This window comes from Zonotrichia leucophrys, chromosome 1 (assembly GCF_028769735.1).
Source record: "Zonotrichia leucophrys gambelii isolate GWCS_2022_RI chromosome 1, RI_Zleu_2.0, whole genome shotgun sequence".
NCBI lineage: Eukaryota > Metazoa > Chordata > Aves > Passeriformes > Passerellidae > Zonotrichia > Zonotrichia leucophrys.
The window spans coordinates 30,253,563-30,278,059 of record NC_088169.1 but is presented as its reverse complement, the minus strand read 5'-3'; the positions used below and the strand labels follow the sequence as shown (position 1 = coordinate 30,278,059).

The window sequence follows — 24,497 nt, the reverse complement described above, 5'->3', positions numbered from 1 at the left end:
GGTAAAGGGGATTCACTTATTTCTGTGTATCAAGAGGTGATAAACCTTGTTGCAAATGATGTTATAAATTTTGCTAATTCTGTATTTTGGCAGGGTGTCCTTCCTCAGAAGGCATAGATGGAGTGTCAGGCAGGAGGAGTTAAAAACATACTGGTAGTTAATGACTATGAATATAACAGCTCCACCTTTCTTTTCCATGACGCAATGTTCCAAGAGAGACTGTTGCATAAGAAAGTAATCAGAGGCAGGTTAAATTACAAGGAAACGGATACAATCTTCTCAATAAAGTAATGCTATCCTAACATGGCTTCTGTGCGCAGATTTTGTTTGTTGCTGGCATTGGACACACTTTACCATTCCTCTGCACTTTTCTGCTGGGGTGCTTAGGATGGTTTTCTTCAGGGTGTGGGGGTTTCTGTTGTTGCAGTTGTTGGGGTTTTTTCTTGTTTGGTTTTTTTTTTTCTTCCTAGGGTTTTTTTGTTTGTTTGTTTGCTGGGTTTTTTTCTGTGCAGCCTTTTCTCTGATCTAAAAGTTTGTTTACATTTTGGTGCTTGTGTGTAATTAATTGTGGGATCAAATCCTACTGCTTTTTTATCACTTTTAAATGCTTGCAATTGAGTTGAGAACTCTAATATTGAAGTACCAATGCCTAGCTAAAATGGTTTATAAATACAGCAGCAGATTCTATTTGCAAGATTTGCATTCATGGAAAAGGGGAAAAATAATTTCAAACATAAGACTGCTTATTAGAGCTAATTACATGGAAGATATATAAAATATAAATAAAATCATACTCAAATATATGTGCAAGTATATGTGCACATGTGCTTGTGTGTAGATGTCTTGGTATAGATACTAAATATATATAAAAGGAAAAGAGGCTGTCTGTTAGTCACTGAAGAAGCAGTAAATTTGTTCTCTACTAAACTATTAGCATTTGAGTATAATCAAAACCAGGGTATAGACAGATGAAGAGGGTATGGGAGCCAGTGATACTATGATTACCAAAGGATTGTCAATACTAAAAATGTTAATCAGATCTTTTCAGTGGTATGTTACGTATATCTTGCATTTTAAAAGTTTGTCAAATGCTGAGAAAGTTAACTGAAATAATTTCAGTGAGACAAAGAAAATCTGGCATCTTTCTCATTATGCCAATTATCCAATTTGTTTCTATACCAGTGAGCAACCATTAGTTTGTTAACAAAAATTTCCAGTCTTCTCAAAGCTTTCCAAAGAAGTGTCCACATTTTCCATTCCTGAAAGCTCCTGTATGCATCTTCCCAGTTTAAAATGCCATATAAATTCTTTCAGAAATTGTAGAATATCAGCAATTTTTGTTATTACTTTTCTTTTTTTCATTTGGAAAGCTCTGATAATGAAAATGTTGTACCTGTTTTGTGATACTCTTTTGGAATGTGAAATGAGTCATAGGGTTCAATAATACCATCTTTGAAATAATGAGAAGGCTCTTTCTAGGAAAAAAAGGATTTTGATGCCTGGCTGCTGCGTGCTCTAAGCACTGCAGCTTTGCTCCCTTAACCTCACACACTGCTGCTATTCCACTTCACAAGTGCTAAAACCCAGCCTGTGGGCTGGGGAGGGTTTCTTGTGCAGCTGAATGTTGTACCCTTTGTCTCTGGAGTGCAGAGGCAGAATTTAAAAGCTGTAGTTCTTTTCACTCTAAATTTAGGGTGTCTCCAAATCAGAGTCTTTCTTCTAACTCCACTGGCTCTTCTAACTTCACTGGCTATTCTACCAAACACACCTCCTCTTCACAAAGCAGTGGGAAGGATGGACTTTTCCATCATATGTCTTCTTGAATGAATGAATGATTTTCTTTAATTTCTTACCTGATTCTTTTGTGCTAACTTTCCCAAGGACAGGATTATGTGAAGAGGTGAAGATGATTTATTTTTTTTCACATGAATCATAGGAACAATGAACTGGACTAATTTTTATTGAAAACAAACCACACATAACATTCTGTATAAAATTTAAAGCCAAACTCCACCAAGTCAAGTGGAAAACCTATGTTCACCCCAGCTGCCTATTGGTCATAGATTGAAGCAGCTGAGATAAGCACTTACAGATTCTGCAAGGGTTTCTGAACCTTCTGCAGTGAAAATATAGTGACATAAGAGATGCAAGCAATGGATAAATTATTTCAGTGGGTAGGCTGGATAAAGAGAAATAAGAAGTAATGGAAAACTGAGCAGAGATAAACAAAACACAAGCCAGTGAAAAGAAGAATTAGTCAACTCTTGAAATGCATCTTTCTGAATCCTAAAATAAAAGTTATATAGAGTTTATAAAATTACCAGCTATTCTAGGTTAATTTTTTTCCTAGATAATGAATTCTTACTATTTAAGTCCTGCATACACAGTATTAGTGCACAGACACTTAATTCATTGGCAGCCCACTGCAGCAATTCACAAACTACCTTTCAGTGCAATTCAAAATTCAAAACACCTTCTTTGTATTGGGTCAGGAACACTTCCCTGGCTTCAGTGGGATACATACAGCACCACTCAAGACAGAGTCAGCTTTGAGGTTTGTAGAGAATTCATGGTAGTTTTTTATGCCTTTGCTGAAGGATGGCTCCTTGTAGCTAGTGATGACTGGAGGAGGCACTGGGTGCATTTATTTGTTTATTGCAGGTGGGTTTTGGGATAAGGAGGAGAAAGATGAGGGTGTCAGAAACAAGATATAGATGAGAAAGGGGCCATGAGATGAACAGCTCCCTACACCACATATTAATGCTGTTCCAGCCACTGTTGTCAACTGACCTTCATCATTGCTGCAGGGCGGTGTTCTGTAGGCATCGCAGAGGACATTTCTAGATTCCTGCTTGAGATCTGAGTCTTCTCAGAGAAGTCTTTATCAAAGGCCTTAATGTGACCCACTATACCTATTCAAGCCAGCTGATTGTTGGTGAAAGGAAGCAGAGATTAGGCTGTGCTTAGCTGAGAATAAGGTGGAAGTTGGTTTCCTACCAGGCTGAGCACAGCCTGGACACATTTTTTGCGTGCTTCAGAACTGCTTGGGAAACATTGTAGCATTTTTTTTTTAAATGAAACTTTTTCAGGGAAGAAATCCACAACTCAGCATTTTTGAAAGCCACACTTGGCCAACATACTTGTGTCATTAATCTAGTGGCAAAGAGTGAGTCAGAAATGTAGATTAGCAGGACTGGGTCAGTCTTCACCTTGCCCTTTGCAAACAGAGGCTACACCTCTATGCTTCAAAGGTTGTCAGAGTTGTAAATATGGGTTACAGCACTAAAGGAATCACTTCACCCTCCTATTTCAGCCCTCCAACTTGAACTCATGGGAAAGAGTTAAGAAATATGTTTATCATATCTCTTATAATATATCAAACTCTGCTTTCAAAGGAAATTTCTCATTATTGTTGATGGCATTGTAAGGCTAAAAATGGAAGTGTTCTTTTAGTCATTAACTTTCTTTGCCCCCAAAGTTAAACATTTAAATTAGTATTTCTGTATTCATGGCAGTGACAGGTGCTAAGCTTGAGAACAGTGGCTACTTTTGACAGCCAGCAAGGGGACACAGCCTCTGAAATCATTCAATGACTAAGTGTCCTGGTGCAGAGTGAGCTAAAGAGGGGATTTACTGTTTAAACATTAAACATGTTGCTTAGCTATTAAGCAATTAGATTGTTCTAAGACTTAAGAGAAGGAGACCAGTCTGTCATGTTGAATTCTAGACTTTCAGCAAATGTGCCCAAAAATGTAATTTTTCTGTGATATCCAGATCACCTAAAACAGAAATAATAAAAGAAAAAAACAGTACAATCACTCTCTGGGTGACTCTTCTCGATTTGGCCTGTTTTATGAACAGAAGGGCACTTCACTTTGAAGCAATAGCAGAAATTAACTTCATGGGTTATTAGTCCTCCTGGGTTATATATGTCCCTCTGGAGCTAGAAACATCACTTAGCCCTCCTGCAGTGGTTTATGACAGGTCACTTTTTGTTCTTTGGGATGATATTGAATTCTGATGCCCTGCAGTGCTGCTGAAACCTCTCAGTTATTTGGTGTGAGGCACAAAAGGCTCTCCAGGGCTTCCTGGCTGGATCTGCTGGAGATGCTTACTCATGGTGAGCAGTGTACACAGCTGCTGGCTGGGGAAAGCCTTAGGAAAAGTCTTTAGGAGAGTGTTCACATGGGTGCAATTACTCTGAAGCCCAGGTTAGTCCTGGCTTTGGGGAGGTGGTAATCCACAGAAGCAGCAACATGTTGCTCCCTCAGGGCTTCACACTAGAATAACTGTGCTGGTGCTGTGACTGCTGCTAAGTGTGGCCTAAGGAGACCCCAGAAAAGCAGAGCTCATCACTCTGAATTCAGCACTTCATTTATGGGGCTGCTTTTGAAGGCTAAAAAAATAGTTATGCTCCTTCCCTCATGTTCTGCATCTATTGCCAGGCAATCTGCTGGTTCTACCATTCCTGGAGTCCTGGAATATTAGAAAGCTGATTGTACCTATCCCCTTACTCCACTCTTTCCAATTAAATAAGTTGTGCAGACACAACTGCTAACAGAGCTAGGGCCCTAAAATGGCTAACCAAAGTTCAGACCTGCAGAGCTAAATTGCTGCCATTAAAGTGCCCACATGAGCAAGGTATAATGCCTCTGGTGGACCTGGTTCATGGGGATGGTTGCTAAGCAGTCCTGAAAGGTCTGTGGAAAAACACATCCTAAATGGAGAGTGGATTTCAGATAATAAATCATTTGATAGTTGAGATATTAATTCACTAATTAATGGATTTAGAGACAAAGTTATTCAGTCAAGGCCCTGATGACACAGCCCTTATAAAAGAGTCTAACTCCTAATGGAATAGGTTTTGAGAAATGATTGTTAACATAATGCATGTGGATGAGTGACCAGCCCCCACTCCTAGAGAAAACCACTCTCGTCAAGCATGTTTTTCTTTTATAATCCTTAAATCTTCAATGAGGCTGCTTCTAAACAAGTAAAAAAAAAAAAAAAAAAATCTATGTCCCCTCTTTGATGTGTATTTTCACTTAACTCCGGAACACCATGGTTGCATGCACTACAGGCACAGGGTTTCCTTGTGTAACTGTGATTCCCATACAGCTGCAGATGTCAAGGTGAGCCACCTCTCTGCCTGATATAGCCCAGAAAATTCCTTCCTTTTTCCAATGGAAATACTAGACTTTTTACAAATTTATTTCATTAACACACTAATGTATTTCAGAAAGGTGGTCTGTGTTTGTCTCCTGTGCATTAGGGGAAAATACTTTTGGGGAAAACTGGAAAAAGTGTTTGGCTGTTTTGGAGAACTTACTAGAAAGAATGATGAAATTTATACTTTTCTTCTGAACAAGGAGAACAGATTTTACTGCTATATATGGACTGCTATATGGACTGTGTCAGGGAAAATTCAAGAAGTATGCAAGAGTAAAATTCCCTGCACAGGGCTAATTTCCATCAAAATAAAACATTAGCAATAGAATATATCTGCTGAAATTTTCAGTCAAGCTAGAACAACAATGAAAATTAAGGACAAATGATTGTTATTATATTTATGATTTCCCCTCCAACCATTTTGATTTTTGATCATAATTACAGGAGAAGACCTAAAACATTTCTTGTAGGGGATCCAGTTACTGAAGTAGTCATACTAGCATTCCAGAATGCTTCTCTGATGACCAAGACAGGTAAGAACATCAAGCATGAAAATATCACTTCATAATTTTTAGAGAATCCCTAACATGCGGAGCTAAATTTATGATACAGTGAAAATTCTGGGTTTTTTTTTTTCAAATTACTTATTTTGCTTTTTATTGTGAAAGCAAAGTTTTTATAATAGCAATGGGCTGATCTTTGCTACTAAAAAGATAGATAAAACTGGATTAATAAACACAGATGACATACAACCCCGTAACTCAAAGCCATGCTTACAATGAAAAAGTCACAGTCCCTATTCCAACAAAAGTAAAACTAAACTGTCCTGACACCTGTATGAACCACTCAAGCTACTGCAAACTTGTGTGGTGGATCTGCCAATGCCTCCCTTTCCCAAACAGCGCTCTGTGGGTACCCTGGGCAGTCCCTTGCTCAATAATAATCAATAAAAGGATTAAAAGGTAAACAAACTGAATCATGTGAGTTAGCATCTTGATGTATGAAATAACATGCCCTTTGTCACGTGAAATGCTGTTAGCACTGTATCTGGTAAGCCAGACAGTGCCTGCGAGCAGAATTAAGGAGATGAAAGCGCGCCGGGCGCAGATGGCGCAGCGCTGGGGGCAGGGAGCAGCGCTGGGGGCTCTGGGGGAAGCTCCTCCATGGATCAGCTGGAATCAGGCAAGTGCAGCGTACGTGCTCTCTGTTTGTGCTGTCACTGAAATGGTGCGGAGCGACCTGACAGAAAATTGTTCTGAAGTGGAAGCAGATGCATTGAGCTGTCAGGCGCAGAGCCATGACGAGACACCGCGGCGCCAGCAACACACCTTCACGTCTCCCCTACAGCTCTCCCTGAGCCCCCTCCCTCCCCTTCTTGGGCAGCACTGAAGCTCAGGGATAGTCTTCTCTGTATGGAGAGGTCCCCAGTCATGGCTTCAGGAGAAGCTGCTTCTTGCACAGACACCTGCAGGGCTGGGCACAGTGCGAAGGGCAGTGCAGGGAAGTGAGGCTGTTGCTGCTGTCTCACACAGCCTACCTAGGTGAGGCAGAGGTAACAGGAATATCATAGCCCATTCTGCTGTCCTAGGCAAAGATCTGCCTGGATTCAAACACCTTCCACCCGTGGTGAAACCCTCAGCATCTGTGGGACCAGGACTGGTGGCAATGAAAAGTGGCATGTGTCACAATATTGACAGAATCTTCACAAGCGCTTCAGTACCTCGTACCAAGCTAAGCTTCACTGCAACCATTTCAGCTGGGTCCAAAGTCAAATAGGGTCCACTCCCCGGCTGCATCATTCTATTCTGTAAGGGAAATTCCTGTTCAAATGGTGGATAGTCTCATTTACACAATCCATCCATAAAATATATTGGTTTGGTTTAATAATATACTATCATCTCTAATAATTAATCTCAATACCCATTTTCTTTATTGTCTCAAGTGTTTTGGGGTATGTGACAATGCATTATTTCCCTTTTTCTTACTGGCATGTAAGTCTCCAGGCTCAAGATTAATGACATCTTTCTGTCATTTTTTTTATTCCCGTTTACTAACTTCTCATTTTCTTAATATAAAAAGAAAGTTAGCCTATTAACCAGACCCACAGCAGTGTCATAGCTAGAGGGATTTCTGCTGTCTGTGCCCTTTTATTTTTGGAGTTGAGGAGAATAAGAGGACAAATAATGGCAAATATCTGGACCCCAAGGAAGGGTCCGTTTTCCTGTGTGTGAGTGAAACTTTGTGACGAAAAGCACATGACCTGGGTGCTGAGGCATCTCTCTGTCTCTGCCAGCATGCAGCACCGTGTTCTGTCATCCCTCACTGCCTGTAATGAACAGGGCAGCACTGACGAACATTTTCCATGAGAATGGACCTTCCTCCACTTTAGTATGACTCACTCTTTTCCCACTCATAGTCTTCTTTCCCCTCTCATGTCAAAGTGAGATTCCTCAGGCCATCCACAAATGTCCAAACACTGGTCTGGTGGCTGGTGCACCTGCAGGGCTGCTGCACAGCAGCTCAGTTCCCTGCTCTACAGTGTATTTTGGCTGTGTTATTGGATGGGGTATGAATTCCAGCACAGAACAGAATTATGAGGTGATATTAGAGAAAAGGGTTGATGGGACAGCTTGCTCTTATCAATACTTAACAGCACTGAATAAATGTCTCAGTTAGTGCAGCATCCTGCAGATAGAAGGGATCCTAGGAGAGCAGGTATTGATGCTTTCATAACCTTATTTTTCAGAAAGGTTTTCTTTATCTGCAGAAAAGGTCATAAAATGAAACATATGAGTACCATTACAGATCTTGTAATTTTAGACTAAATTAAATTTATTATTTATAATAAATAGTGCTATCACCTTCACCTGAGGATTAGACTTCTCTTCTTATGGATGGTCTGACTGGGACAAGGAGATTCAAAAATGAAAGATCATTTTCTTCTTGTATTCCTTTTCCATATAAAGGAAAAGTCCTCAGAATTGGCAATATTTATGTGTTTCTCTTATATCAGAGAATGTAATAAAACAAATAAAAGAAGATATGAAGATATTGTATCAAGTTAGAGAGATGATGTATATACTGGTTTGTTATTAAAATATGTTTTCCTGACTGCATTGTAGATAAATAAAGAGCAATTTTTTTATTAATATAATGTCTTAAAATTTGTCATTAAAACCACAGGCTTAGTGGCCTTTTTTCAGGTTCTGAGGTAAATGACAATTACAGATATTCAGCTAATTGATTCTGAACCTTAACACCCTACAGAAACAGTAGCCACTGATAAATTTGTGAAAAAAAATAACTCCTACTTCCTGCTTTAGTTTTATTGGAAGCCAAGAAAGACATGCTTTGCTACAGAGGCATGCAGAATGGTGTGCTCTAAAGATTTTATGAGTTTGAGCTTTGGAATACTGTCTTACTCATGAGTGATGAAGTCATGAGTAAATCATGGGTGAGATTCATTCTTTCATGAAATACAGAAACCTGGTGATCAGCAGTATCTGATGGAATCAGATTGAGGTGCCTTTAGAAAGAGGATTTTGCCAGTCACATGTTCAATATTTACAACACAAACTGGCACATACATATATTATCAGTCGTATATTTATATACACATATATGAGAATATATGTACGAGTGATCATATATGCTTACACAGTGTGTAATTTTAACTGCCTGAATTAATAGAATGTTTATCTCTTAATAACATAAATCAGATTATGACTATCACATGTTTGAGAGGTGGAAACATATGGACAATATACTATATATTATTTTATATATTGAATATATAATATACTAATATAATATAATATAATATAATATAATATAATATAATATACTTATATTATATATTAGGCATATGCATATATATATCAACCTACATACATATATGTATACAATATGCACTCTTTTAACTTTCCAAATTAAGAGAGTTTTAATTAGTAATTCCGAACAGTATGCTATCTTTTGTATATGTGGTAGAGGCACCTATTCTGCATTTGGTAATGGCAAAATACATATGCTTATACACACATACATATGTAAACATTAATGTATATATATAAACATTCATAAGCATATATATATATGTATGTATGTATACATTTACATGTACGTGTATAGATGTACGTGCATCCCTAAATTGCGCTTAGATACATATATTTAAAGACTCTAAATGTATCCGCAGGCTTATCCATACAGAGTGTGTTAACACTTTAGATTAGCTTATGTAACTATATATATATATATATATATATATATATATGTATGTATTTATATAACTGCATATATATCTCTCTTAGCGTAACCTGCAGTTAGAAGAACACCCCCTGGCTCTGCCTACACCTGCGCAGCCCCGTTCTTCCCCGCGGGTGCTGAGGGGCAGGAGCTGCTGCCGGGGTCCCCGCTTACGGCGCAGCGCCTGGCGGCGGCTGGGACCCGGGACACAGGGGCAGGAGGCACTGGGACCCGGGACACAGGGGCAGGCGGCGCTGGGACCCGGGACACACGGGCAGGGTCCCGCCCGGGCGCTGCCCCGCGGCCGGCCGGCCGGACCCGGGGGCGGCGGGGGCGATGGGGCCGGCGCGCAGCTCGGCCCCGCGGGGGCGGCCCCGGGGGCGGCCCGGGGTGAGCGGAGCGCCGCGGGCGGCTGGAGGCGCCGGCCGGGGCTCGCCCAGTCACCGGGAGGAGGCGGGGCCGCGGCGGCGGCAGGTGCCCGCGGCGCGGGGATGGTGGCGGCGGCCGGCGCGGGGCTGTAGCGCAGCGCAGCGGGGACGCCATGGGCGGCCGCGGCCCCCCGCGCCCCGCCGCGCCTCTGCTGCCGCTGCCCGCGCTGCTGCCCGTGCTGGCGGCGCTGGCGGCCGGCGCGGCGGAGGCGCGGGCCACCTCGGAGGGGCAGCTGCCCGGCGCCGCGGCGATGGGCACCGGCACCCCTCCGAGCCCCAGCGGCACCGCTTTCGAGGAGACGCGGCTGCACGTCTTCACCCTGGACTACCCCCACGTGCAAATCCCCTTCGAGATCACCCTCTGGATTCTGCTGGCCTCCCTCGCCAAGATCGGTGAGCGGGGCCGTGGGCGAGCCTCCCTCCGTGCCGGTGCCGGGCCGGGCCGGAGCGCAGAGCCGCGCTGGGGCGGTGCGTGCCCGGCGCGGGGGGCGCGGGGCGCACGGAGGGGCCGGTGCTGCTCCGCGGAGCGGGATGCTCGGGCGGGATTTGGCTGGAAGAAATCGGGGTCCTCTCAGCTAGGACAGGTGCGGAGGAGAAAAGGTCGGGTAAACCCCGGGCTACGGGGACCGTAAACCCCCGAGTTCAGCCGGTGCATGACTGATTTTTTCTTGATCGCTCTGCTGTCATTTGAGCGCAGTCTTCTTTTTCTTAAAATAACGCCGGGTATAATGACAGTCTCAAAGCAGAAAAACGGATCGATGGAAAGCAAATATTTATGAGGGTAGAGTATGCCTCCTTCTTACTCTGCTTTTCCACCATTCACTTAAGTCCCGAGAAAAATATAAAAGACAGCACTGTAAGAGTAAGGAAGGCCACCTCTTCCCTCATGTGGAAAACATTTGCATTGCATAGTTTCACTGAGTTTTGTGCAGCTTACATGTCATGTTTTTAGTTAGCTTCTATGTCCCAAACAGAGAAATGAGTACAGCATAATCAGCTAAAAACTGTCAGGTAATGGTGTGCTAGATAGCTATTTAAAATCCAGTAAGTCTCTATGAATTGTGAACTTTGTATCTTCTTACCTAGAAGATAATATCAGGAGTAAAGTTCTGGGAACAAAATAAGTAAGTTTATCCACATTACAGTTTCATTCAGAACTCTGACTTTGCAGCACAGATTATCATAAAACACACCATCATGCTCATTCTGATAAAACATTTTTATCAAAGTTAAAACTTTTAACTTCTGCTTGTGACATTTGAATAGACTGTGTCACAATTTGGTTAGTGATCAGGTAATTAGGATTCTGAAAAAACAAAAATTTGTACTCACCTCCTGCCATGTCTAACATTGTAGCTGGGGGCCTGATCCTTGACCCAAGTAACCTGGTCTGCTACCATGACTTGCTGCAGAAATAATGTGTTGCAGCCATTAAACAGGCATGCATCCTGATGCGTGTGTCTTAATGCATTAAAGGTGCATGCTTAGTCTTAAGTATGAGTGTTCAAATATGATACACTCAAATATACTGTAAACTTTAATAACCAGGAAATAGGGAGTTTGGTAGAGAATTTTGCCTGTTGAGAGCTGAAAATTACTCTGGCTTCTGAGTTTAGATAAAGCGAAAACTCTTGTATAAGCTAAAACTATTGAAAAAGTTTGTGTTTTATTAAAGGTTTTTATTAAAATTAAAGCCATTTCAAACATGTAAATACACAGACACAATAATACATAATTTCAGTAAAGCTATACATTCTGACTGTAATCATATTTTGCTGGTGCATGGGCATCTAAAAAGCTAAAAAAAAAAAAAAAGTTGCCTGACTGCTTTAATTTTCCAGTCTGATTCTGGAAAGTAAGCAAGCGAACAGCACAGGTAAAGAAAAACAGGTATAATTTTAAAATCCTTTCAGTTACACCATGTGAAAGCAAGTGTGGCTAATCTAGGGCAGGCTGTTGTCAGTGCGTGTGCGCAGAGCAATGAGGGCCAGATGCAGGAGTGGCCCTAGGTGTGGCAGTGCTCGGCTTCACCACACCTATCTGCAGGCGCCCTGACTCCAGGACTGGAATTAGGAACATCCAGTTCTTGCTCCTGGAGCTCTGTCTGTGCTTCCTTATCCAGTGAGTGCATCAGGTAAACCTTCCCAGGTCAGGCTCCCATCGCTCCTAAGTCACATTCCCCATCAAATTTTCACTGCTTTATGCTTTCTTTTCTATTGAAGGTAGCCCAGATAGGCAGTTTTGAACCACCAGTGATGCTCTGCCGTGTCCTACTGGTTACTAGGAATGAGCCATGTGTCCCGATTCAAAAGGATGGAGATGGGTTTCCCAGCCCACCTCACTGCCTGTGGCCCTGAGAGGGGCCCTCTGAGAGGGGAGGCTCTCTGAAGCATTCCTCTCCTGACCATTCCTGCTGGGCAGCAGGGGCATCCTGCCCCTGCCATGCCAGGCAGCGCGAGATCCACCTCGAACTCCCGCACTGCCCAGGAAACTTCGGTGCTTAATCTGGCATCACAAATTCCTTTCTGGGGCTAGGCACTGAATGCTTACACTTGGCACTGCCGAGTATCAAACCTTTATGAACAGATCCCTAAGGTCTTTTCAGCTGTGAGGAGCTCAGAAGATAGGGTCCTGTGTAGCAACAGCACTCTCAGTGTGTGAAAGATCCCAAAGAATACTTAACTGCAGCACCTGGTTATGAATATTTTAACAAATCTGTTTTCACAGAAGTGCAGTTTCACCAGAGCTGAAATGTTCCAGAATTTGCTAATTTTTGTGGGGAATTTACCTGAAAGGTTTGTCTGATCCTGCAGTGATCATGTCACTGTAAGCTTGGTTTAGAGGGAGCAAGAAAGGCAGCATAAGAAAGGAAAGCCTGAAGTTGTCAAGCAGAACTTGAACATTTTAACAAGGTACATTTTCACAAGGATATTAGGAATACGGTGCTTTTTATTCCCGTATAGGACATGAGCATGATTTGAAATCTAATAAATTACCTTGAATGGAATTATTTCATGACTACCTCCACTTATTTCTTGTTTTGTGTGTTGATACCAGAGGTGTTTTACTCACATGCTGATGGACTCCATGGGTGTATTAGATGGGACCATTGCACCTGAACATGCTGGAGTCTCTAAGCAGTGACTAGTCTACCTGATCCCCAGTTTTTCTTAATTTTATGCTATTACGCCTACAAAATACTGTGTAACCGATCCACATTCCCATTATTTCTATGCTTAATCACAAATGCACAATGAGAAGTATTTTTTCTGGCAATTGAGCTGATACCCTTCCAAACCTGCTCTCCTGAAAGAAGGTTTATGTTGTTTATCTCAGTGGCATTTCCAGTATCAGAAAGCATTGGAATTCACCCCAAAAAAAGAAGGAAACTGAGATTCTAAGGTCTTTTATCTTGAAACATACTGAACTTGACTTTAGATAAGTATCCTACTGTCATTTTTGCTATGATATATGGAGGATGCTTACTCAATAAACATCTTCCATGCTGTTGAAGCTGAGTCACTGCATAACCTGAAGCCCAAGGGCAGGGTCAGAGGAGGAGAAAGGAGCTGTAGTCTTGCATTCAGCATGAAAGTCTGAGTATTCTGTGCTGCAGGGGAACTGCTCCCAGGGTGATCCTGACCCTGTGGCTGTGAATCCGACAGAGCAGGGAAGATGTCCCTCATTGGGCAGAGAATCTCCTACTGACTTGATATGCACTGGACTCTAAATCCTTGCTCTTCAAATCAGGAACCACAGCCTGTCCCTAATCACCCTTGAATACTTTTCATGTAGGCAGAAAGTCTTCCAGGAGTTTTGATGCTGTTTATGTTAGTAAAAAGCATATTTAACTTAGTGGGAGGCTTTCTGTTATCTTTAAGAATGAGGTGGAATCCCAAATCTCTGAGAGGCCATGAACTTTCCAGAGTAATTTGTAAAGAAGGAGAGAAAAGATTTTCTTTTTTTAAATTCACAGTAGACATTTCACTGCCATTGTATTACAATTGATGGTATTTTTTTGTTTTTTTTTCAAAAGCTGCGTTTACATAATTTCCCTTCTCTTGAATTTTTATTGAGGAACTTATTTAGAATTTACTTTTGAAGGTTTTAAAAAAACTTCTGGCAAAACCTACTTACTCAGGGGAAACTTCCTGACCATTGTATTGGAATTGTATTTCTGCCACTGCAGAAACCAAGATGAATCATAAAATGTTTATATGTAAGCAGCTGAAAGGTGAAGAGTCAAGTCTCCAACTGCAAAATCTTGATTTTTCCAGGATCATTACCTGTTCTGCCAATATAGGGCATTGGTGGTTCTGGTTTTGAAGAATGGCAATGAATTTGGCAGTCCTAAAGAGTGACATAGGCTGTGTTTCTAATTATTTAAAGCAGTCTGTGTTCATTTAAAAAGGAAAAAAAATGCAGCTTGAGCTACTTGCTTTTAAAATCAGCTTTAGTAGTTACAGAATATTGAAGTAAAAAGTCCATAGATTAAAACTACTTTACTCATGCTCCATCTTAACCATGTGTTTTTCCTAAATATAAGTTCAGGTTTCTTTTAACTGGAAAAAAAATCAATGGTGAAAGGAGAGTTAACAAAATAGGTGTCACAAGATACATAACCCTGAAACTGGGAAACTTGATGTAAACTATACCCAGATTGCAGACATTTAACTGTTTTGACTGCAGGTGTGATTTTTACTGAAATAGTTTTTCTGAAATAGACGCCCGTTATTACCACACCCAGTGTTTCTGTGCAGCTCTCATTTAAAATAATTTAAATGCTTTTTAGTTAGGCAGGGATTGTGGGATCTTGTGGGTGTGGATCAATTTCTATATAATTATGTGGGCCAAATATAGATAAGGAGGAGTCTGGAAGAGATTGGCATCGCTGGGACCTGGAATGTGACCTTGGAGCATAAGGTTGATCATTCCATTAGACTGGCCAGAGTAAGTTCCTTCAAAGCTTTTCCCATTCCTTACCAGAATTATCCTTAAAACAGCCAACTTCTATAAGTAATTGGAATCAATCTTTAAATCAAAAAAGCATGGCTTTGAGAGTTTTAGAAGGCTAAGTAACATTCAACTACTAAGTCCTCATTCAGAACCTTTAAAAATTGATTTTTTCAGTACTTTGCACAGATTTTTAGGAGATAATCCTGACTCTACTACAATTCATATGATACAGAAGAATGAGCATAATAATACAGGCCACAGCTTATTGTCAGTTTATGGAAAATATGTTGACTCTTGTGAAATTAATTTGGAGGCTCCACTAAAAATAATAATTTTGTCTGTAAATGCTTCATTCTGGTTGTGGGGGAAGTGATCATGGGTGACTGGGTGGAAGTCACTTGTGCTAGTTCCCCTCACTAGCTTTGAGACTCTAAAAGTAAAAATGAAATTAAAGTGCTCTTTAAACTCCTTGGTGAAGCTGTCCAGAGAGGAAGCAGTGGTTAGCATGATATTTTTTTCTCTACCTAGATGTAATTTACCCCATAGAAGTGTTTGGATTATTTTTCTGGAGCATTCCATGCTTTAAAAATCCCCACAGTTTCACAGAGAGTACCCTTGCACACAGCTGATAAGTGGAGTGTCTAGCTATCAATGTCCACCAAATCAATTGAATTAACTATGCTAGCCAACATATTTGCCATGATCCATTCTGGATGTCCAGTTCAGTCTTTGCAATTGAAATGAAGTTGCCCTGCAATCGCTGTTTGTTTAGTATAGAAATGACAATAACAGAATCCAGAATAATCTTATGGATTCTGTACAAGTAACCATCTCCCTTTCTTGTGTTTGAATTTCCTTTGAAGGCTTTCATCTCTATCACAAGTTGCCCTCAATAGTACCTGAAAGCTGTCTCCTTATCCTGGTTGGATTGCTTCTTGGTGGGATTATTTTTGGAGCAGAGGAGAAGTCCCCACCTGTAATGAACAGTGATGTGTTTTTCTTGTATCTGTTACCACCTATTGTACTTGACGCTGGATATTTTATGCCAACTCGTCTGTTCTTTGAGAACTTTGGTACCATATTCTGGTATGCTGTGGTGGGCACGCTCTGGAATGCCATCGGCATTGGAATTTCCCTGTATGGAATTTGCCAGATCAGTGCATTTGGTTTGACTGACATCACTTTGCTGCAGAATTTGCTCTTTGGCAGCCTCATTTCAGCTGTGGATCCTGTGGCGGTGCTGGCCGTCTTTGAAAATATCCACGTCAACGAGCAGCTTTATATCCTGGTGTTTGGAGAGTCTTTGCTGAATGATGCTATAACTGTGGTAAGTTGCTTGATAAATGATCAATTGATAAGAATGATGAATGATTGTTTACATGCTGCTCTGTTGTATCTCCTTGTATCTGGTTACAATTTGCTACTAGATGGAAGTCAGGGTGTGCTAGTGTGTCTAATTCTTTAAACTTTAGATTTAGAAATCACAGTAGCCTTACTACATGAGAGTAATGGTAACATATTTACTGTAGGAATTTTACTACTGATCATTCTAGTTTCTGTATCTTTGCAGTTCTATTACTTCTGTAATCTGAAACTGTACATTTTCCTCACCTGCAGAAATGTTGTTGGACAGGAAAGGGAAAGGGCCTGGTGTGGGGTGTTGTAGTGTGTTAATGGGGAGGATGGCAAATCATGGACATGGCACAGGACCTTGCTGAGGTTAACTACTTGCATATGCCCATCCACTTGGAACTGCCCTGAAACCAATACATGTATCCCAGGCTACAGATGAGATAAGACAGCCACCTGGAGGCAATAATTTCTAATCATTAACTAGCTGAATTGGGGTTGTGGTGCTGACCTGAGGACAGCAATCTGCAAATTCCATTATCCCCCCTCAGTGTTCCTCATTTGTACCTGATGACACTGTCTGGGTCATTACTCCCATTTATTCATGCCTTGAAATCCTGCCCATGCCAGCCATATCCTAGCATGCTTTCTGTTTTCTGAGACATAGAAGTACAGTTTTTCATATGCTGGAAGGATCAGAAAGATTTATGAATTGGGTCTGCACTTTCCTGTTTCTGTCCCTGGATTCTTATTCCAGTCCCATTCTATGCAAAATTGTCCTGTTTTCCCCTTCTCTTGGACTTTGCCTTACCTGTTTTTCCCTTTTCATGGACTTTCCCTCACCTGCTTAACACATGTATATGTCATAATTTATTTTGAGCCTTGGTATTGATAAATTCTTGTGTGTCTGTGGGAATACTATTATTTCTTCACTTAGACTGCATGCTTTACCTGAATCTGTTGCTATCCAGTCAGCTGAATCACATCTCCTCTTACAGGCTTGCCTTAAAACCTAGTTTTTCTCATTAGCTTACAGTTGGAACTGCCTGCCAATGCTAAACTGGTACTTTAAGCCAGTCCTGTAAATAAATAGGTGCACATACTGAGTTTCAAAAGGCTTAGCAGCTCAGCCATGTCTGGGTCTGTCTCTAGTCACTCTAATGCCACTTGTGTGATGGATGTCTATTCATACAATTTTTTTTTTGGGGGGGGAAAGAATCTGGTTATTTAAAACTTGTTGTTTGGTGGATTTTTCCCAGCAAAATCACTTTTTTCAATGAAAGTCAGCCACTGAGGCAGCAGTTAATACAGCATGATTTGCTAGGAAAACTCTGCATCCTGATCATGGGCATATTCATATGTGCTATTTCCCAAAGGCAAATTTCTCTAAACCACCACCATTTTTATAGGGGCTGGCATGGCAATTTAATGTGTAACTTTTCTGTAGGCCTCATTATTGTCTTCTTTGGAGGTTTCCTTATGGCCTGCCTCCCCAGATGCCCTAACAGAGGGAAGATAATCTGAGGAGTCTGTAGGGACAGTCCAGTAATGCACTTATGGCCTTACATATATTTATGAAGGAGTGAAAGGAATGTGGAGTACCTTTGGTCTTACTTCCTATCACGCAAAGGCAGCACTTGGACAGAGATCAAGCTGTTTCCACATGCACAGAATTGGTCTGCTAATGGTTCCTTGTTATGTTTTTGCACACCTGCAACCATATGATTATACCTAAAATGTGACTCCTAAAATGTCACACAGATTCCTGCGGCTGTCCTGACAGGACCTTGCCTTCCCTGCCCAAGCAGATGCTGCTGGAGCAGCCCTTGCCAGGCTACTCAGCCCTGGGCTTGGAGAAGGTGGTGCTTTGTACTCTCCCTTCCTCTGTCCCTGTTTTATGGGGAGCTGACAGGACCAGCAACCAGCAGAACTCAGAACCTTTCAGCTTTCATCTTCTGGAGCCCTTGAATCCCACCTGCCCTGGCAGGGGCCTGCAGTGGCATGTGGGGATGAGGCAGGAAGGGAGTTGAATGCAGGTTGGCCATCCATGGAAGCTGCCTAATTCCTATGGCCACTGCAATATCAAAAAACCAGGGGCTATGCAGATAGGCAGTGCAAAACACAGTTGCTTTACTAAATGCACTTTTATTAGAACAGCTGTGTCATCTATGCTTTCCTTTCCAGAGAATGTGCTCCCACACCTTCATTTTGTATATAAAGAAAGGTGTGTTTTCTCAGGAGTTATGAGTTCTGCTGCATTTTTCAGGTTGTCTTCCATGCCTAATAGTTTTTGCAATATGTCTGTGCATTTGAATGTTCTTTTTTTTTTTTTTTTCCACTGGTGGAATTTTGGAACTTGAATTTGACAGAGGACATTATTTGATAATTGGATTCTTGATCAGAGTTTGTGCTTTACCAAGAAACTGAGTCAGACATAACAAGCAAGGTGATAATAAATGAGAAGATCACAGCTGAGTGTTAGAAGTTCAAACTCCAATTCCGGGCTTAAAATCAGAAAGAAGGAGCCAGTGTCATTATAATAATATTATTCCCATGTTAGAAAACATTACAGCAGTACTTTGTACTCTGCATCTGCTGACAACATTATTTTAGAGTGCCCTAATTTTAGAATTAAAAACTTAATAACTGAGAACTGATGAAAATAAGCAATTAGTGTTTCAGAGATACTCTGAGACAAGATTAAAAAGTGGTCAGTGACTAATATTGCTTGGTGTGACCTTCAGTGAGGTCAGGTGAAGGCTATTGAGTAAGTGAAAATCTTGAACTTCAAAAAATCCCTCTGTTATCACATCAGATGCATTAAAAATGTGACCAGAGTTGGTGTTTGATGCTCCTGGAAGTTTAGAGAAAGCTCAGTAAAACTGAACTGCTGTAGAATAAAGGGAAGTGAACCTGATTTTGATCTCATTTGCAACAGTGTAAATAAAAAACAACGAGGTTAAAATCCTGTTCATGACATTCCATAGTTGTAGCTCCTGCTTTAACCATGGCTGAGGTACAAAGGAGAAAATGGCTTTTCTTCTTTCAAATAATTTATGGCATTAGACTTGAGATTTATGAGGATGTCTCCATGTGGAGCAGCAGGCTCCATTCTATTTGCAGGGTGAACGCTTCACTAGGAAGTGACATTATGGAAAAGCTTTGATAGATCAGAATTCTCTGCTTCTTTACAGGAACCTTGTAAAGAACCTTTAGAAACTAGCCTTGTATATATTTATATAGTTACTTTTTAAAACATTAAAAAATACTATTTAAAATGCCAATTAAATAAAATAATCAGCTTCTCTAATATGTACCAAGAGAGTATTCTGCCAGGTCAGATTCTGTAGGTGTCTTAAAGAAACACAGAACTCTGAGATCATCCCAAGTTTCAACAAGTGACTCAGGGCAACTCTTTGCACACAGCACAAGTCAACATTATTCTTCAGACTGTGATTAATGGAGTCCTGGGAGTGTGTGGAATGAGAGGTCCTTGTAAAGTGACCAGCAAAGGCACTCCTACTGTCAGCAGGTTTAATTCTGGTATACTTCTCTCCATGCAAATCCATAAGGTCTACAAATCAAAACAGATGGAAAAACTGTGGAGCCTGTGACATTGTTTTCCTTCCTGCACAGTACATAATAACAAGGAATGGGCAAAAAGGCTGGGAGCCTGCCTCAGGGCAGCAAGGGGTTTGTGCAGATGAAAAAGGACACTTCTCCCAAGTGGACTCATCCTGAGAGCCTCATTGTTATCTAATAAATAGTTCATGATCCTGCTCTTATTGTATTTGCTGCTTTGCAATGAAAATTACTGGCGATTATTCTAGGTTTGATTTAACCTTCTATTTTCATGCTTGCTCTGGAATATATTTTCTCTTTTCTGTTTCATTTCTTTCCTTTCACTTAGCCCAAAGGACCCATAATAAACCATGTCTTTGCATTAAACTTTCAGTTCTGTAAGACTTACCCAGTTTTGACTAAGGAGGGCTGAACAGCTTATGTTCTGTCCTGTGAGAGAGAACAAGAGTGCAAACATGAAAAATCCTTCCACAGCCACTGCTCAAACACCTACTTTGTTGGCACAGTGCGAGTACTGATAAAACATGTGATCTCAAATAGCATTCCTGATAGAGAAACCTGTTTGGTGTACTAAGAAGACTAGAAAGAAAGCTGAGATTTAGCTCCTGCAAGCTGTCTAAGATGACTGGTCACTGGCTTAGTCTGTGAACCCACTGTGGTAGGAACAGGTGCCCGTGACCAAAGTTTGCTCTGTACAAGAGGACGGTGTAGCCACCCTGGCACTGCAGGGCTGGGAGCATACATGCAACACCATGGAATGGTTAAATTTCCCAGGTGGATCTGCAGATGGGGCAACCCTTTAAAGTTTTTTTTTATAGTAACTGATTCCATTGGTTTCTGTTTTGGAGAAATTAAAACACTGTATATTAGAGAAATGTGGTCTTCAGATTGTTCTGTTTCCTGTATAAAACAAAAAGGGTCTCTGGCTAAGGAAATGTGATAGTCCCATAGACCTAGTTTGTTTTGAAGGATGGTTATAAATGCTTTGAAAATTAAACTGGGCAAACACATGGCAACAGGTTTTTTTAATGGCAACAAAATCCAAATCTCTAGGAATACTCAATATTTTGAACAGTCTTTAAACCATTGACTTCCTAATGGCCAAGAATTTTGAGAAAGAGCAGTGACTTAATAAATACCATGTTTCTTTTACTCCTTGAGGTGGTCACTGTCCATCCCCAGCTGCCTCTACATCCCCTCTTACCCCAGCAGTTTAGATGAATCTGTGGTCTAGTTCAGTACTCTACCTCTCAGTGTCATGTAGGTCAAACAGATTTGAAAATAACCTGATTTTTCACTGGTTATGAAACTGTGGGGTTTTTTTCTCCTTCTGTTTTATTTCTTTTAGTCTGGGGAAAATCTGAAATGTACATTAGGAGCTCTGTAAATAAATGATTTTAAAGAAGAATTAGATAGATTTATGCTCCTGGCCCCCAGAGTGGCATGGGTGAAGAAATCTGTCCCCTTTGCAAAAATGGGAGTAATTATATTTATCTGTCTTTGGTATCTCCCTGATATATATGGATGACAAATAACATGCCAGATATAAATAACAGCATATCTAAAAAAGCAAATTCAAGTTAGATAGAGAAATTCGAAGTTCAACATTTAAGCAGAGGAACATTAATGGCATGAAGGGAAATTAAGAATAGTTCACAAAGATAATGTGCTTTCTTTTTCCTCATAGGTCCTGTACAATTTGTTCAAGTCTTTCTGCCAGATGCGCACAATTAAGGTTATTGACATATTCGCTGGGATTGCTAACTTCTTTATAGTGGGGATCGGTGGAGTATTGATTGGAATCCTTTTGGGATTTGTAGCAGCCTTTACCACCCGTTTCACCCATAAAATCCGAGTGATTGAGCCACTCTTTGTCTTCCTGTACAGTTACTTGTCATACATAACAGCCGAAATGTTTCATCTCTCGGGCATCATGGCGTAAGTACCACAAACTTCAGTACTCGTAGCATCCAAGTAAGAGTGCCAAAGGGAATTGGAGAGAGGATCAGCTTTTGCAAACCCTGCCATGTGGCATTGCTCCACAGTGCATGGCACAGTTGCTGGCTTGAGGATTTCCGGCCTCTTCCCTCCCGCTTCCGCCCCGCATTCTCAGCTTGCCACCACACCAGCTGTGTCACTAAAACTGCTCATGGCATCACATCATGAGCTGTATCTTTGAAATGTTCCAAGTTAAAAATATTCACTTGTATTTTCAGTGGGCTTTTTTTTAACCCAGGTCACATTGGTGACCTGTGTCCTAATGTGACCCTTCAACTATTCATAAGGGCATGGGTGTGGAGTGGCCCACAGTGATGTAGGAGCAATGGTGGCAGGGAAGGAGCGGCAGTGGTAGCAGGGAACTTCATGAGCTGCCTTCACTTTCGATGCCAATGTATTGTGAAACTGTGTTTAACAGTTAGTCATGTGAGCAGCCAGTAAATACCATTCAATGAAGACAATGTATATATCATTAAGGCAAACTTCTGTTGGACTACATGCACAATAAGGATTGGGTGAATGTAAACTTTGCAGTCCAGTGGTGATATAATCCTATAGTTTAGTATCTTAATACATGTGCCTGTGTGTTACAATGTTCTCTGTATACATCATTATGTATAAAATAATATTTTTCTTCCCGCTTCCAACAGATTCAAATATTTTCACTTCTGGTTTTGCACTCCTCGTCTTCAGTAAAAAAAGATCACAGCCTTTCTCTTCACTCTGTTTATACTGTAAGAACTTCAACATAAAAAAGAGCCCTTATGACATTTGATATAATTAAATATTTTGCTCTGGTTCCAAGTAATATTTTTAAAGTCAACTTTCTTTAATGACTTTTTATTGTTCTAGTGGCAAATATGAGTCATTCAGGCACGAGAAGTAGAGCTTTTTGTGTAAGCTCAGATGTTGCTGCTGAGTGTCACTAATACTCGATAATACCTCATCTGATTATTATCTTTTAGGCAAGTGAAGATAGGTTTACTATTGCAATCATGCCAGTATAAGGTTTTCTGGGGCTGGGAAGCGATTTTCAAGGAAACTTATGGGTGATGATTTCAGTAGTATAAAAATAGGAATATGCCATGAAACAACAGGGGTTGGAACTTTAATGCAAGTAAAGAGCTAAAGATTACATGGGTTTCTTTCTCTGATATGAGCCTAAATAAAGCAACATATGCATCCACTTTGACCGAGTTCATAAATGTGCCATCTCTTTCCATAGCTTCTATTCATAGCATTTGTGTGGTTTCTAGTTTCCTCCACCTCTAAAGCCAAATGTCCTTGACATCCTATGATCAAATGCTTAAAGGGTTTCTAAACCAAAAACATGTGGCTAAACTGTACATGGAAAAAATTGAGGCAGTGTTTATGAAAATACTGATTTGGACATGCTGCATCCAGGACACAATGAATAGGGCATGCTGGGTCTGCTGGTGGATCAAGGGACCCACCACATGCCAGTGCCTGCCACCAGCACACCAGTGCTTCCCACAGCACTAACAACCTGTTCATTTTAGTTTCTGCAGTGGCCCCTGAATGGGTGCAGAAGAGGAAACAAACTATTTTCACCCTCAAACAGCACAGTATAAAATGAGTTATCTTTAAAATGTTCTGTCTGTTTTTGTCTCTAAGCATACTTTGTAGTAGCTGGCAGAACTGTGTGCAGCAGTAACATCCCAGCTGAGACAAAAGGGTGCTCTGCTGCCCTGTAGGGTCTCAGCTGCTATAAGCCCTAAAGCTTGTCCTCTCCCAGCAGTGCTGCTGACAGCCTTGGAGCTCCTGCAATCTCTGCATCCCCTTGGAGTAAATCTGCCCCGTTCTTGTCACATTTCTTTGGCCTTTGAACTACAGAAAGTAATTTGCTCTGTGTCACAGTGCAAAAACACACACCAGTGTTAACGAGAGTTCCCTGTTGTTTTTTGCAGCGATTGCCTGGATTGCTTGGGTCTGATCTAAAACTCAGCCCTCCTTTGAGCAGGTAGTTGGAGCAAATGACCTTGGAATGTCCCTTACAACCAAGATAGTTTATTTATTATTTGCTTCTGTGGCCATTTACAGTTCAGCCTGTGAGGAATAATTGCCTGGTCTCCCCTTTTTCACCCACATCCACATGAGCCTGTTAAACTACTGATTCCCACTTCTTTCATAACCAGGTTTATAAAGATACTCAGTGAGACCTTGTGGTTACATGCTGTACCATACTTTAGGGCAAGGACATGAGCAGGAACGTACAGTGTTACCAAATAAATAAGATACTTAGATTGCCTCATTCCTGGGCAAGTAGGAATTCACTGGCAGAGGAATAGAAGGGAACGAAAGGCACTTGTCCCTCTTCTGATAAGTTTGTGTACTCATTGTAAGGATAAACAATTCCTGAAATGTCGGTGTATAACCCCTGCACCAGGTTACCTGGCTGCAGCAGTGAAGGGACTGAACCATGCCCCTGCGAGCTGCGGGGAGAAAATCTCTTCCGAAGGAGGGAAAGAGTTTCTACTGTAACCAGAGCTGGGCATGAATGAGGATCACAGCTGTAAAACATACAGATCCAAATCTGAACTTTAGTCACTTGCTTCCATGCTGCATTTTCTGCTTACTGATTTCTCATAAAGGCTATGAAGCAGCAGAAGTTTTAATATAGGTTTCTTTTTTTTCTTTTTTTTTCTTTTTTTTTTTTTTGCAACAATGAATTAGCAGTCTGAAAGGAGCAAACATTGAAACTACTGTAAATTTAGTAGGTCAAGGAAACTTGAGGATTGAACCCAGTGGCCT

General features: G+C 41.1%; 1 protein-coding gene across 1 annotated transcript in view; it reads left to right on the top strand.

Annotated features, from left to right (window-relative positions):
* Nucleotides 1-9,952: 9,952 nt before the first annotated feature.
* The window catches only part of LOC135446537 (sodium/hydrogen exchanger 2-like), a 33,891-nt gene continuing 19,346 nt past the window's right edge, over nucleotides 9,953-24,497 (top strand). The window contains exons 1-3 of the mRNA XM_064710424.1: nucleotides 9,953-10,232; nucleotides 15,659-16,122; nucleotides 21,415-21,665. Of these exons, the coding sequence (XP_064566494.1) occupies nucleotides 9,953-10,232; nucleotides 15,659-16,122; nucleotides 21,415-21,665 (995 nt within the window). The remainder of the gene's footprint in view (nucleotides 10,233-15,658; nucleotides 16,123-21,414; nucleotides 21,666-24,497) is intronic.